The sequence below is a fragment of the Anguilla rostrata genome, chromosome 7 (assembly GCF_018555375.3).
Source record: "Anguilla rostrata isolate EN2019 chromosome 7, ASM1855537v3, whole genome shotgun sequence".
Lineage (NCBI taxonomy): Eukaryota > Metazoa > Chordata > Actinopteri > Anguilliformes > Anguillidae > Anguilla > Anguilla rostrata.
In genome coordinates, this window is record NC_057939.1 from 53,999,184 (window position 1) to 54,013,725 (window position 14,542).

At 41.1% G+C, this 14,542-nt stretch overlaps 1 protein-coding gene across 2 annotated transcripts; it reads left to right on the forward strand.

Moving 5' to 3' along the window:
* Window positions 1–572: 572 nt before the first annotated feature.
* LOC135260068 (sodium/hydrogen exchanger 9B2-like) lies at window positions 573–14,279 on the forward strand. Of its 2 annotated transcripts, none has more exons than XM_064345214.1 (12): window positions 573–790; window positions 2,279–2,454; window positions 2,725–2,895; window positions 3,675–3,817; window positions 4,130–4,257; window positions 4,432–4,607; window positions 5,529–5,635; window positions 5,969–6,118; window positions 6,606–6,714; window positions 8,369–8,505; window positions 9,199–9,400; window positions 12,187–14,279. In XM_064345214.1, the coding sequence occupies exons 2-12, from the start codon at window positions 2,361–2,363 to the stop codon at window positions 12,255–12,257; spliced, it is 1,488 nt and encodes a 495-aa protein (XP_064201284.1). In that variant the 5' UTR covers window positions 573–790; window positions 2,279–2,360; the 3' UTR covers window positions 12,258–14,279. The 2 variants fall into 2 exon arrangements, with proteins under 2 accessions (XP_064201284.1, XP_064201285.1); XM_064345215.1 differs by having other exon boundaries at window positions 9,199–9,382.
* Window positions 14,280–14,542: the final 263 nt, after the last annotated feature.

The window sequence follows — 14,542 nt, forward strand, 5'->3', positions numbered from 1 at the left end:
GCATGAAAGGGAATTTTTTGTTGTTGTTGGTTGAGGAGGAAGTGGGTTAAAGGTTTTCAGAGAAGGAAACTGAGAAATTATAAAATTACAATGAAACTAGTGTATGAAAAACATACCCTTCAGTGCAATAAACTTTTTGTGGCCGACAATTCTTTTAAAAAACAAAAACATTTATATTGACGTTTCATTTAACAATTAAATGTCCTGTTTTTCCAATTTTGATGTAAAATCTTATGACTACAGCTTATATGAAAAACTTTATTCAGTTCACTCAGATGGATAGCAAAATAAAATGTAGATGTTTCAAATGGCTATCTCTGTGATTTAAACTATCATGACACAAACACAAAAAAATTAAATGTATAATACCCCAGTCGTTAATGCGACAATACATGTTACTGATAAAATAATTTGCTTGCCAGATATTGTATATGAACTGTGCTTGCTTTTTACCTTGCGTCCTGCTACACTGAAAGCACCACAAACACCCCACTAATATATCAATAATTAACTTGCCCTGTAATAAAGGTAAAATGAACGCCTCAGAACTCAACTTTTTGCTTTCTCCATCTCACTCTGTCTATCCGCGACGTACAAATAGAGTGGCCATTCATCTCTGCATTGAAGCTGAAAATGAAGTGCGCCACTGCTGCTCTCGGTACAAAGTTCTTTTACGAACAACTACAGACAATAAAAGTGTGACTAAAGTCCGATGCAGTCAACTGTGTAAGACGGAGAACCTGAGGAAGGATTCGACAATAGAGTAGAAACCACAGAAGAAGGGACGTCTGTGAGTATTGACAGCATTCTGAGAACGTGTGGTTGCCCATCTTTTTCTCGGTTGAAATGTCAGGATCTGGATGAATGTTTAACATGTTGTTTGATTTAGTTACTTTTTTATTGTGGCACAGAGACAAGAGAATGATTTTTACTGTATTATTTGGTCAAGTACGCAAGACTGTTTCACTTCATTTAATTAGTTATTATTTCTAGCAGTCATATTTCATAACACACACTTCTGCACAGACTGATGTACTAGACAACAATACAAATCATTGCAACACTACAAATAGGTCTTTATTTATTTATGTATTCATTCATTCATTCAATCACTTATTTGTTAGGGATGATGCACATTAATCAACATTTAATCAATAGACATTAATCAACATTGTTTCTACAAAAACAAACAGCCTGTCTTTAATAATTCATAATCTCATTTGTCGCCTGTAGAATTAATACACATATCTTGGTCTGTGTACCCATTCTGTGTTGGAAGAGGAAAATATATGATTTATGTGAACTGAGCATGGGGGTGATATGTTGGGAAAAACGCACTGGAATTCTCTGGTCATTTAGCTTTCCCGGTCAATACATTTTGTACATAAGGCCAATATGATTCCTTAATCATAACTTTAAAGTAAAACCTCCGGATGGATAGAAAGAAACTTGTGCTTGATGCATTCTGGATGCATTAGGCACTTCCTGGGCTTTTATCAATGTTTTTTGTGCTTTCCTGTTTGCTGTCTGTAAATGCATTAATACGACCCGGGCTGTTGCTTTTTGAAAATGACACCGAAGTTAATTTCATTTTACAAAAGTTCTTATTGGCAGGCTTGGTTTCTTTTTTTTCTTTTTTTTTTTTTAATCAATAGACAAGTGCTGGTCATATTTGCACTTTATTTAAAATCAATTTTGCCATTTTGATTTCCTTGATATCTTAGTGTAGAAGAGGCCAGTAGCAGTTTTGCACAAAAAATTGTTGTGCTACACACATCACGCTCTGCCTTATTTGTAATACCCCCACCCCAACACCGATCCCCATCGATATGAAACTGTAAGCACTGTCAGGGACTTTGTAGAGAGGGTGGGAAAAACACGGTAATAGTGAAAACACTCCAGAAAAAAGTGTAATGAGAGCTTAGTGTTTCCCCTTCAAGCAGAAATACTATACTTGCTTAGAGTTCATTTTTGCTTGCCAAGTGAAATAGTTTTTTCCCCATCGGCAAATTTTGAAATGAGCCATATTGTCTCACCTCATTGTCGATCCATTTGCCTCATTTAGCAAAAAAAGCATAAGATTTTAAGTCTAAATATAAGACAAAAAATACTTGTTAAGATTTACTATTTTTTTGGTTTCTGCAGAGTGCTCCAGAACCAGTCTGTTTACCACCAGACTGGGGATTGCTCTTAAAGCTGAGTTTCCAATAAGCTTTTAAGTCTAAATATAAGACAAAAATACTTGTTAAGACTGGCTTATTTTTTTGGGTCACTGCAGAGTGCTCCTGGACCAGTCTGTTTATCACCAGCCTGTGGGCTGCTCTTCAGGCTGAGGTTCCTGCCCTGTATGCCCAGGAAGAATGACCAGCTCCAGGGTCCAAACATGCTGCGACAGGCTAAAGGCCTCCTGCCCTGATCCCCCAACAGGCCTGCTGGCTACCGTCATAACCAAAGGTACCCTCACCCACCGACTGACCATACACCCTACACCCTGAGCCGACCAGAGGAGGATGGGTTCCCCCCCCCCCAGGTTTCTTCCTGTGTGTTTTGGGTGGGCAAACTGAGCGTCTGTATCTGAGGGTACAAGCTAACATGTGGCCAGTCTGACTGAAAAAAAATCTGATGCTAGGAGACGAGAAAATAATAATGCAGTGTGCACCAGGAGTGAAAGTGTAAAACGGCTTCAGGCTGGTTGAGTTGTTGACACAGTCACATTCCTCGCAGTGACGATGGGTGCGGTTCTCTTCGCGGTGGTCTGGTCGGTCACGGAGAAGGAGTGCCTGCCCGGGGGGAACATGTTCGGCATCGTGATGCTGTTCATCTGTGCCGTGTGCGGGGGGAAGCTGGTGGGGCTGATCCAGTTCCCCACGCTGCCCCCCTTCCCTCCCCTCCTCGGTAAGAGCTGCACCCTGCTGAGAAATAAAACTCCTGCTGAAAGCAGATTTAACTGCCTTGTCCTTGCCTGAAGCTCTCTGAGCACGTCTTTTATAGCATTTCCAACATTTATTTGCAGCACATTGTTTTTCTTTATAAATTATGTTTTATTTATTGCTAGATTAGACTCCTCAGTATGAAGTTCTAAATTAGTGTGACTGAGTGTGGATGCTTTCCCATGCATTGTGTCTGGTTATTGCACTTTTAAGTGAAAAAGAATATTATTTATTTATTTACTTATTTATTTATTTATTTAACACAATATATGTGTCTTGGGTTATTTTATTTTTTATTGAATGTCCCTTGTAGTGTAGGTTTCAGCATAATAAACAATATGGTTCTTGAGCTTAAAACTGGAGACTCATGGCCAATTTAATTGGCAGTTCCTTGGAGGATATACCTTTTTTATTTGTTTTCCATGACGATCAGAAAGGATAATTATTAGATGATATCTTCATTGTGCTGCTTATGGTTATCGCTGCAGTCCAAAGTCCTACAGGCTGACCTTGAACTGGTACACTTCTGGTACATTGCAGTTTTTTTATTTATAATTTATTTTTTTTAATTTTTTACCATGTGTTGCTCACATTCGTTTTTAATTTGTTCCTTTGGTTTTCTTCACAAAGTTACGCACAGTTATGATTGCAACTGAGCATGTTGAACTTGTTGTTAAATTGCTTTATAGGGAAGTAGAGCGGGTCGTGCAGGTTTAAATCCCGTTTAAATTCCTGCACTGGCAGGAATGCTGTTGACTGGCCTGGTGCTTCGGAACGTCCCCTACGTCACCAACGGCATCTACATCCACCAATCATGGTCGGCCGCGCTGAGGAACGTCGCACTTGCGGTTATCCTGACCAGAGCCGGCCTGGGGTTGGACGGCTCTGTGCGTGAGAACGGCAGGAGTATAAATTAGTGGGCTCTTTGTTTTTTTCAGCTGAGCTGCCAAAGTAATAAATCTTACAACTATCAACTTAATATGGAACCACAATTTGCGAACATTACACTGTAAAATGTCCAGTGTTCGTTCAACTCTAACAGAGTACACATGAGTCTAACAGGGAAGTTGATTTAACGCTGAACATGTTACCCTGTATAAGGACAGTGTTTAATAGCTGCACTCCATATATAAGTACTGTATATATAAATCCATATATTAGCACATATAAATCCATATATGCTATTTGTTTTAAATCAGGCGCTGAAGAAACTCAAGGCGGTCTGTCTCCGGGTGGCGGCGGGTCCCTGCACTATAGAAGCGTCCACAGTTGCCGTGGTTTCACACTTCCTGATGGGGCTGCCCTGGATGTGGAGCTTCATCCTGGGGTAAAGCGAACAGACTTTCTCCCTTCTCTTACTCTGTCCCTTTCTCCCTTCTCTTACTCTGTCCCTTTCTCAATCTCTAATATGCAGCAAATAAAAAAAGTGCAGAAACTGTGATGGAGTGAAGGATGCTAATATTTTTTTATTTATGTATTTTGTTTGTGTCCTGTCCTCTAGGTTTGTGCTGAGCGCAGTGTCCCCTGCCGTGGTGGTCCCCTCCATGCTTCTCCTGCAGAAGGACGGGTACGGGGTGGACAAGGGCATCCCTACCCTGCTAATGGCTGCTGGGAGCTTCGACGACATCCTGGCCATTACCGGCTTCTCCACCTGCCTGGGGATGGCCTTCTCCACAGGTACTGCCACACAAAGGGAAGATTGCGGGTGTCTGGAAACAGTTACCTGCTAAGGGGCGGGGAAAGTGGAATCATACATCATACAATGTGAGCCCATCATTCCTTACTGAAAGTCTTGTATATCTTCTTTTTTTCCAACAGCAAGAATAGCAGAGAGTGAATTAGTCTTCTGTCTCCCTCTAGTGGTGAAGTTATGTGACGACGGCTTGGTGGCACAGCCGTTCCTGCAGTAGATTCTTGCAGTTGTGGTTTATGTGCAGAGGGACTAAAATAGCAGAAGCACTAATATATGTATGTTTGTGTACCAGGTACACCAGTGGCTTCCAGTGGCCTGGGTCAGGTACATATAGAGTCACAGAGTGAAATTTCAGCAAACCCAGGGTAACGAAAATATTCTCTGGAATAGGGAAACATCTAAATAATAAATAAAAAAAACATCTAAGTACCCTTAAAAATGAAAAGAATTAAGGGAACAAGAGTGGAACAATGGCATAAAAAATACAATGCTCCAGGTTCTTTAAATATTTTGTACACATTAACTTTTTTATTGCTTTTTTATGATCGCGGTGCGTTCTAATGAAACATAATAAACTGAATAGGACTACTACAAACCGTGTTTCTACTCCGTCACGCTACAATATCATACGCTAGTAAGCTGAATATAAAGCTTCATGTTACTGTCTGTGGGACAGAAGATTGTTGTCGTATCTTCATTTAGCACCTCCCAAAACAATGGTGTCACTGATCGTGTCAGACGTCCCATTTCAGATACGTTACTGGTTAGAACGTCTGTTGTTGACATTGTGAGGGATAGATGCAGGAAGTCTTGACTTCACATGACTGAACAATCCCTCTCGCTTCACTGGCATAAGATCCCCACTCAGGTGACCCACTCAGATGACGTATGGGCGTGTCTCACAGGGTCCACCTGGTACAACCTGGGAAAGGGGGTCCTGGAGGTGATCGGGGGAATGATCGCAGGGATGGTCCTCGGGTTTCTCATCAAATTCTTTCCCAGTCAAGACGAAGTAAGACGAAGTTTCTACTTTGGCAATGTTCTGCTTTCTTATGATTATGTGTCTGTGTTTCATTACCTTCTCAATAACATTGTGCAAGAATGTGTGCATTTTGAATATTATACTTGTGCGCATACATTGTTCATGCAACTAACTTCATGACATTAATACTTAAGTTTGTGTACCTGACTGAATAATTGTGTTTATGCCACACTTTCTCTCTCTCTCTCCCCGTCTCTCTCTCTCTCACTCTCCCCTCATCCCCCCCTCTCTCCCCCTCTCTCTCCCCCTCTCCCCCTCCTCTCTCCCCTCTCTCCCCTCTCCACCCCCCCCCCCCCTCTTTAGAAACACGTACTGAGGAAGCGATGCTTCCTGCTCCTTGGCCTGTCTGTGTTTGCTGTGTTCGTGAGTCACATTGCCAATTTCTCCGGCGCAGGTGGACTGTGCGCCTTGGTAATGTCCTTCATGGCGGGACTAGCCTGGGGCGGGGCAAAGGTTGGTCAGTTATTCAGTCCCTATGATATGGTGTCTGTGTCTCATTCTCTCAGTCACCATTCTATGGCGTATCTCACCAAAACGCCTCCGGGCTATTTTACCTGTACATTTCTCAACACTTGTACGTTTATGAATGCGTCAGCCACTAACCCTGTTTCTGGAGGTCGACCATACTGTAGGCTTTCACTTCAACCCTAATTTGGCACACCTGAGTCTACTAATTAGCAGCTCAACAAGATCTCTCGCTGTTGAAGGAGATGTGCTTTGTTAGGTTTGGAGTGAAAACCTACAGGATGGCAGATCTCCAGGAACAGGGTTGGTTAACACTGGTTTAGCCAAATAAATTGCTGGATGATAGAATGGCCAAACTGGGAAAATAAAATTGGGAACAGTGGCAGGGCTTCGGGGAACACTGTACACGATTCGCTGAGGAGCCACAGCTATATGAGGTCATCCAAGGCACTATATATGGTCCCAAACTTCGCAGGCTCCTGTGGCAGCGGTCGTTGGGTTATCCTGGGAAATCTTCCAGCCGCTGCTCTTTGGGCTAATCGGAGCTGAAATCACAGTGTCTACACTGGAGCTCAGTACTGTGGGTGAGTACTCACACGCCCCACAGCCAGCCGTGGCCGTCCAATCATCTACAGAATACATGGATCACATGGCTCAAACGACCACCCAGGTGAGACTTAAATAGAGTGAGTAAGTGAAGTAAGCGAGAGATGTGAAGTTGAGCTGCTGTACCCGTTTTAATACTGTGTGTACTGAGAAGACCTCTGTATGTTTAGGGAGTAGAGGAGGGGTGGGGAACAGAGAGGAGAGGTATTTTTGTGGGACGTAAGACAGCTAGCCTTCCAGGGAGTTTCATAAGCGATTGCTAAGCAGTGCTGTATTGTAAGTTATAGTAATAGCCCAGGGAATAAACAAGTTGAAGGCCAAGGCCTTTTGTTGGGCTGGCTGTATTCAGACATCTGCCTACGCCACAGAAACACTGCAAAGACGGAGCACTTACCCACGGCCTTGCAATACGCTTTAAAATAGAAACACAGCTCTCAGAATTATTCCCGACCAAATGCTGAAGGCCTCAAACATAGAACGACCAATGTCAAATTAAATTCTATTTTTAAATGTGAAGAAGCACATGACGTCACTTGAGATAAAATCACCTTTGAATTGTAATGCCCACACAAATGTTTATTAATGATTGATAAATATGTGACAATTCATATCTTGCTTCAAGCTTTGGGTAATAGACACTACATACGGTGTAGTGTTCATTGTACAACGATTGCCATAACGCATGATGTGTAATTCTGCAGACAGCTTTTGTGACATTTCATAGCTTTGTACAATAAAGGCCAAACACAAATAATATTCTGGCTCAACCTCGCCATTCTGCCAAGGTACAGGAAATAAAAAGACAAATTGCCGAATGAAAGAGTTCAGCCACCCTTAAAGAGAAAAAAGGAACTGCATTTGAGCCGTTAGCTTTCACTGAAGCAATGTTGGTAAGGAAAAAAAAGTTGCTGCAGTCCTCTTCTCCTTTACATTAGTAGTGTGGGTAGCCTTGTACTTATGGTAATCAAAAAAAGCTGGCAGCACTATACATTTTATTTGTTTACCTAATGCCCTACCCAGGGATGATTGCCAAGGTTGCATTTGATATATGACCCACTAATGCAGCTGTAGAATTCCTGAAGCAGCGCAGGTGGACTACTGTGCTTAAAGGTGCCCTACAGCCCTGCCACAACTGGGAAATGCACCTCACAATGCGATAGCCCTACCCCACCTGGGTACCGCACCTGCAACCTTACAATGACTAATTCATCTTCACCTGCTAAATCTGTGTGCAGTGTATCACTGTCCTTGTGCAAATTATTATAATAAGAATGTTTTGAGAATAAAATTGAGAATTCAGTGAGGATTTCAGAAAATTCAGAAATCCCTAGATTTTGGAATTAATTTTCAATGTGTCCATTGACATTTGACAAAATATTTTTTTATTGACATTTGGCTGGGTGATATAGTCAGTAAATATGCTTTATTTATTTTGCCTCACCTGTAAGAGGCACAGCTTCTAAAAGCCTAGATATCGAATGCGGTGATGAAGCTTAACGTGATTAAAAATGGCCTTGCACATTTGTGTTAAAACAATATTATAGCAGCTCGCTGTGCAGTGTGGCACGCAGTATTCTTCCGGATACTTGTTGTTCACCTGGAACAAAATCCGAATGTACCCTTGTTTCTCAGGGCTGGGTATGGCTGCTATAACCATTGGCTTGGCTGTGCGCGTTCTCTTCACCTACTGCATGGTACTGTTTGCCGGATTTAACGTAAAGGAGAAAGTGTTCGTCACCCTGGCTTGGCTCCCAAAAGCAACTGTGCAGGTAACATTAAGCGCTATCACGCCAGAATGCAAGATGTCCATCTGTATTTCTTTTACACAGAGAACATACTAAATTAATCGGGCGGTAAGCTAATGAGATAAAATCAAATGCATACATTTCTATTTATTTGTAAAGTGTTTTCCTGTTAAACTGTGATTCATTCATTCCTCCCACACTTGTGAATATCGCCTGGCTTTATTCAACAGAAATTAATTATTACCAGAATTTGGATGTTACCCATATCAGGTGTCACAATGCATGCAGAGCAACAAAAAATAATTTCCATATGCAAAAGCACCAGATAGGCCCCTTAGAAAGAGTTACTAACCCAAAGATATAACCATGAAATCCTGTCTTCGTTGTGTTCTGCATTCTCAAGCCAGATATGCTAAAAACAATGCATAAAGTGTCATTTTTAAATGCACCTCCATGTCTAGTCGAGGATGACACATTTTGTGTTACTTTCAGCAGATTCTGTCTCCCATTGTAACACTTTGTATATTTGTAATACAAAAGTAGTGACTTATGCACAAAATCTGTCGAAAGTAACACAAAGGTACTAACACAAGGAAGTGTTTTTTTGTATATTAAGACATGCTTTCTGGGAGTTCCAGTGGCTTGGTTTTTTATTTTTATTCATTTATTATTATTATTATTTTTTTTTTTTGGGTTTGATCTTTCATTTTGGTTCAGGCTGCCATTGGCTCCAAGGCGCTGGACATGGCCCGGAGCAAAGGGGACCCCGTCCTGGAGAAGTACGGCATGACGGTGCTAACGGTGGCGGTCCTGGCCATACTGGTGACCGCGCCCATCGGGGCCCTGAGCATCGGGCTGGCGGGGCCCAGACTGCTGCAGAAGCGCACAGACCCCGCCGCAGGTAAACTGGAAGGAGAGGGTGAGCAGCTACGCCCTATTCCCTGTCAATCAGAAACTCCATCAAGCGAGGGGAGTGAGTTTATTGTATAGCCGCACTAACCCCTTCACGCGAATGCCAAATCTGCCCAATCCTTGCCCATTTAGGGGGTACCCTAATTAAAGCTTCGTAACTCCAGGTGCGCGTATCACAGAGACTTGAAAAATGGCTTAAACGAAGCAAGGCATGCGTACGATTTACAGTATTAACTTAGATTCGTTTATTTTTATAATTTATGAAGTGACACAAATGCAATTGTCGTGGCAAAAATGAAGTTCATTTTTACTTTGCAATGAAGTACTGAGAGATACCATATATAAAACAGGTTAAATTATGCATGTCCTGGATTCAAATTCCTTGACCACAAGTGTGAAATATCTAAGGGTGATATGGAGAACCACTAAAGATCTATTAAGCAAAATGAAAGCAGAGTATCGTGGTGTCCGTTAGTGTCTCCAAATCTATCAAAAATGTTTAAATTGTGCATTTCTGTAAATCATAACATAATCAATATTTCGCCTACAAATCAACTATTTTGTCTTAAGAAACTAACTTTTGCATCACTTTCAAATGGGAATAACTATCTTTCCATCAGTACAGGGGCCAAGATATCTCGAGATTCAAAAATGAATAAAATGCTTTTTGTCTATTATAATACATGTAAATTTGCCCCTTAAGATTTAACATTAATATCAGATTTAAAATAATGCTAAAATATTGACACACTGTGGCACACATACCTAAATGTGTAATCATTAACTCTCGTATGTTTTTCTGTACTCTACAGTATGTAATTTTTCTTGCATGGGGATGGGACGACATTAAAACAATATTCCACCGTTTACCGAACAGTTTTGTCGATGTTCCAGCTTCATATAAATTTGGTGCATGAAACATAAGCATGACTGAGCTACAAACAAGCACTTACACTACAGTGTGAAATATCTTCCTTAAAAAATAGCGCAAACCTATTTAAAGACACTCAACTAAAAAAAAAAATTATTAAAAAAACGTATGTAACCGAAATATTTTGAACAGTAACACTTAGACATCAAGGATGAAATCTTATCTGTGTTCATAGGCATTCACCTCCTCCAGAGAACCAATTCTGCCGTTCTCCTCTTCTGACTTAGTCCAGAAAACAATATCAGCTAGGTCTATTAGCAACACATGACTTAGCCATGTTCTCAAGAATAATAACATTTTCCAAAAAATGATGGAACTCAACGATTACGATGACGGGTGCATGTCTTTTACTGTTACCACAGGGTGAATGCGTAAGGCAGCACTGATGTGGCAAAACTTTTGGTAATGCTGAGCTATGTATATTAGTGTGTGTTTCAGTGTATATAGTATATTTCACATGCGAATTGTCCAAGATGATATATGCCCACTCAATCTTGAAAGGGACATCTCTATGCATAAAACCAATGGTAAGGTTGTATATTTATTCCATATTTAGTCGCAGATATTGACAATATTTAACTATTCAGTGAGCAGCAGTTTTCATGGCTGTACTGATATACCTTTGGGCTATTGTTGGCTTTATCTTGTTGCTATGATGGAATACAAGCTTTGTATTGGTGAAAACATATTTTCTTGACCTCTCAGATAGATGCTATTGTCCAGTGTGTCACACTTGGGGTGTATAGTTTCAGATGATACTGTAGGAAGGGGGTGCTTGTGAAATGGATGACCTATGCTACAATGGTGGCACCTAGAAAGGCTGTATTTAATATAGTTGCCCTGTATTGTCTTCTAATAAAGGTAGAATTCAGAGCTTGTTGTCGCCACTTATAGTTTGATTAAAGGGGCATTGAATGTCTGAGTTTAGCAATCTTATGTTGCCGCCATTCTGGCCACTAGGGGGCTTGTGCACAGAGGTTGAAAAAAGGAACAATAAACATTAACGAGTGCCTGGACCATAGACTGTAGAAAAATATGGACAAAGTCACTGTGATGTCACCCATTGACTTTCCATGGGTTTGGCAAAAAAGCATTTTTGAAGCCCAGGAAGTGTAGTTTGTGGGTGCTGCCATGTTGTACAAATTGGAGCCGGAGACTGAGCAGTAGGGACAGGAAGTCCAGTCATCCAGTAAGCGTGTGAGATACAGTGACTCGGTAGTGATGCAAACTGTCCCTGATTCGTCCACATATTACTGTCTTGTCCAAATAGCACAATAACTTAACAAATCGGCATATAGGGAGACATTAGACAAAGAAAAAACAGCTATTGCAACTACTTTTCCTTGTGGAAAAAATTTTTTGGCTTCATATTTTAACCATATTGTTACCATTTGCTTACATTAAAACGGGTGGCTGAAACACCTATACTGGAGCCAAGCACAGTTTTGTTCACTTGGCCTGGACCCAGTTAGACTTGGTATTTTTGCATTGTCTCCCAAAATGGAATTATGATGTCTTTGTGGCTTAGCTTATGATGTCTCTATCATCTGCTATAGTTAAGTAACTTTGCTTGGATGTGAAGCTAATATATTTTCTCTGAGGATGTGTTGACAATTGTGACTTAGTAATTATCAACCATTTATTCAGTTCTGCTCTGAAACTGAATATGTGTTGTTGTTGTACTTCTATATAATGTGAGTTTAGTGCAAGTATAATGCATGAAGGCCTAGATTAGACATACTGCATGAATAGAAGTTCTACTCTCAAGTTTCTAGCCCATTACCTGTTTCAACTTAAACTTAATGTATCACTCTTTGTTCTATCACATCGATAAATAAACATATATTTTTTTACTATTAAAGGTAATCCTGAAAGCAGTAACGATTTGGTGTTCATGACGGAAGCATCTGTAACTTATGAGAGTAAGTTGTGATGCCGAAGACTCCACAGTGAAGACCTCACAATGAAGACTCCACAGTGGAGACCCCACAGTGAAGACCCCATAGTGAAGACCTCACAATGAAGACTCCACAGTGGAGACCCCACAGTGAAGACCTCACAATGAAGACTCCACAGTGGAGACCCCACAGTGAAGACCCCATAGTGAAGACCTCACAATGAAGACTCCACAGTGAAGACCCCACAGTGAAGACCCTACAGTGAAGACCGCACAATGAAGACTCCACAGTGAAGACCCCACAGTGAAGACCCTACAGTGAAGACCGCACAATGAAGACTCCACAGTGAAGACCCCACAGTGACGACACCACAGTGAAGAACCCTATAGTGAAGACCACATACCCACAGTGTAGACCCCACGGTAAAGACCCTAAAGTGAAGACCTTGCAGTGAAGAACCCTATAGTGAAGACCTTCCAGTGAAGGAAAGTATAGTGAAGACTCCACACCCACAGTGAAGACCCTACAGTAAAGACCCTAAAGTGAAGACCCCACAGTGTAGAATCTACAGTAAAGACCCTACAGTGAAGACCCCACAGTCAAAACCCAACAGTGAAGACCACACAGTGTAGATCCTACAGTGAAGACCCCGCAGTGTAGAACCCAACAGTGAACACCTCACAGATAAGATGCTACAGCGTAGACCCACAGTGAAGACCTCACAGCAAAGACCCCCCAGTGATGGCCCCACAATGGAGACCCCACAGTGTAGACACTACAGTGAAGACACCGCACCCACAGTGTAGACCCCACAGTAAAGACCTCACAGTAAAAACCTCACAGAGTAGACCACACAGAAAAGACCTCACAGTAAAGACCTCACAGTAAAGACCTTACAGTAAAGACTCTCAGTGTAGACCAAACCGTAAAGACCTTACAGTAAAGACTCTCAGTGTAGGCCACACAGTAAAGACTAAAAAGTGAAGACCTCCGAGTCAGACGTAGACAGAAAGGTGACCTGAGGGACGACAAGGACTTGCCGAAAACAACGACTATCAAAGCAGTTTTGTGTATTAAAAATGTATTATTTGCAATATTCATGCTGATCATATATCATGACTAAACTTCATCACACATTGGTAGCTAGAGAATGGATGATATCATAGAAAGAATGACACAAATGCATTTAATGTACACACACACACACCATTTAAACAAGTAGAGTTGATTTTCTATGAAAAAGCATTACCATTCATGCAGCAGTCATTATTATTATTATTATTATTATTGTGATTGTTAGTAGTATTAGCAGTAGTAGTAGTATCTTTTTTATGAACAATACTACAGTGAAGTTTGTATATATTTTTTGCTTATCACAATATTTCATGTTACTCTCTATATGCATATGACCTAATAAATATGACTGGAAAGTCATATCAAAGCACTTATCCAGTAAATCATATAGTAGGCTAGCTATGCTAGATATATTAAAGTAAAATATTCATTAGAAAGAGAGCATCTCCAGGTCACTAATGTTTAGTGTGTTAAAACATATATGTTGCTTAAATGTAAAAAAGATTTACTATTAAAAAAGAGTGGACACACACCCACACCATCATTTAATTGAATTTCAAATCAAGCTTCCTTATGACAGCTATTCAATTATGAATAATCTTTTAGGATTCTCAGAGATGTCAGACATGTAATTGACCATTTGGCTGTTGTAGTCAAAGGAAGCTTCAAAAGTAGACGTGGGAATTGTAATACATCCCACTTCCCATTTTCATCATGGTCAAGTGGGAGTGATTGACAGAAGATACCCCTTTCCAGGTGTTAGGGACCGCCTTCCCTCCACTTCCAGAGAACCAGAGAACAGCTGACAGCCGTTTCTCTTGGAGGAAAAACCGGCAGCACTTCTGATCACCACCATCAGATTACCCACAGGAACTAAGTCCATCAAGTTTTGTTTCCATCTGAATGTAGTGCTGTGTCAAGGAGTCAGCCTAAATGCATAACCCTGTCTTTTGTACCTGTTTGAATAAAGGTGGTGAACAGTATGCTCGTTAGGACGTTCTCTGTATGGACCTATCTGTTTGTTGTTTGCTGAGGGTGTGCTTACGGATGATTGCTAGAGTCTAAGTCTGGAATAGTCTGACGAGTGATGACAAGGTCCGAATGTTATTTTTCATGAGTGGGACACTCGGTGATCGAACATGCAGCATATCCACCACCCCCCCCTCCCCCCCCCGACCAGATCACGGGCCCGACAGCGAAGAATCCAACAGGGTAACAGAATGTACAAAGGGACTGCAGCATTGAT

What these genes read in the sequence shown, in the direction of transcription:
- LOC135260068 (XM_064345214.1), top strand. Translation starts at nt 2,361, where the DNA reads ATGACCAGCTCCAGGGTCCAAACATGCTGCGACAGGCTAAAGGCCTCC. An exon ending in CCCCTTCCCTCCCCTCCTCG is followed by an intron (nt 2,896 to 3,674) that starts GTAAGAGCTGCA and finishes CTGCACTGGCAG; the next exon opens with GAATGCTGTTGACTGGCCTG. An exon ending in GCCTGGGGTTGGACGGCTCT is followed by an intron (nt 3,818 to 4,129) that starts GTGCGTGAGAAC and finishes GTTTTAAATCAG; the next exon opens with GCGCTGAAGAAACTCAAGGC.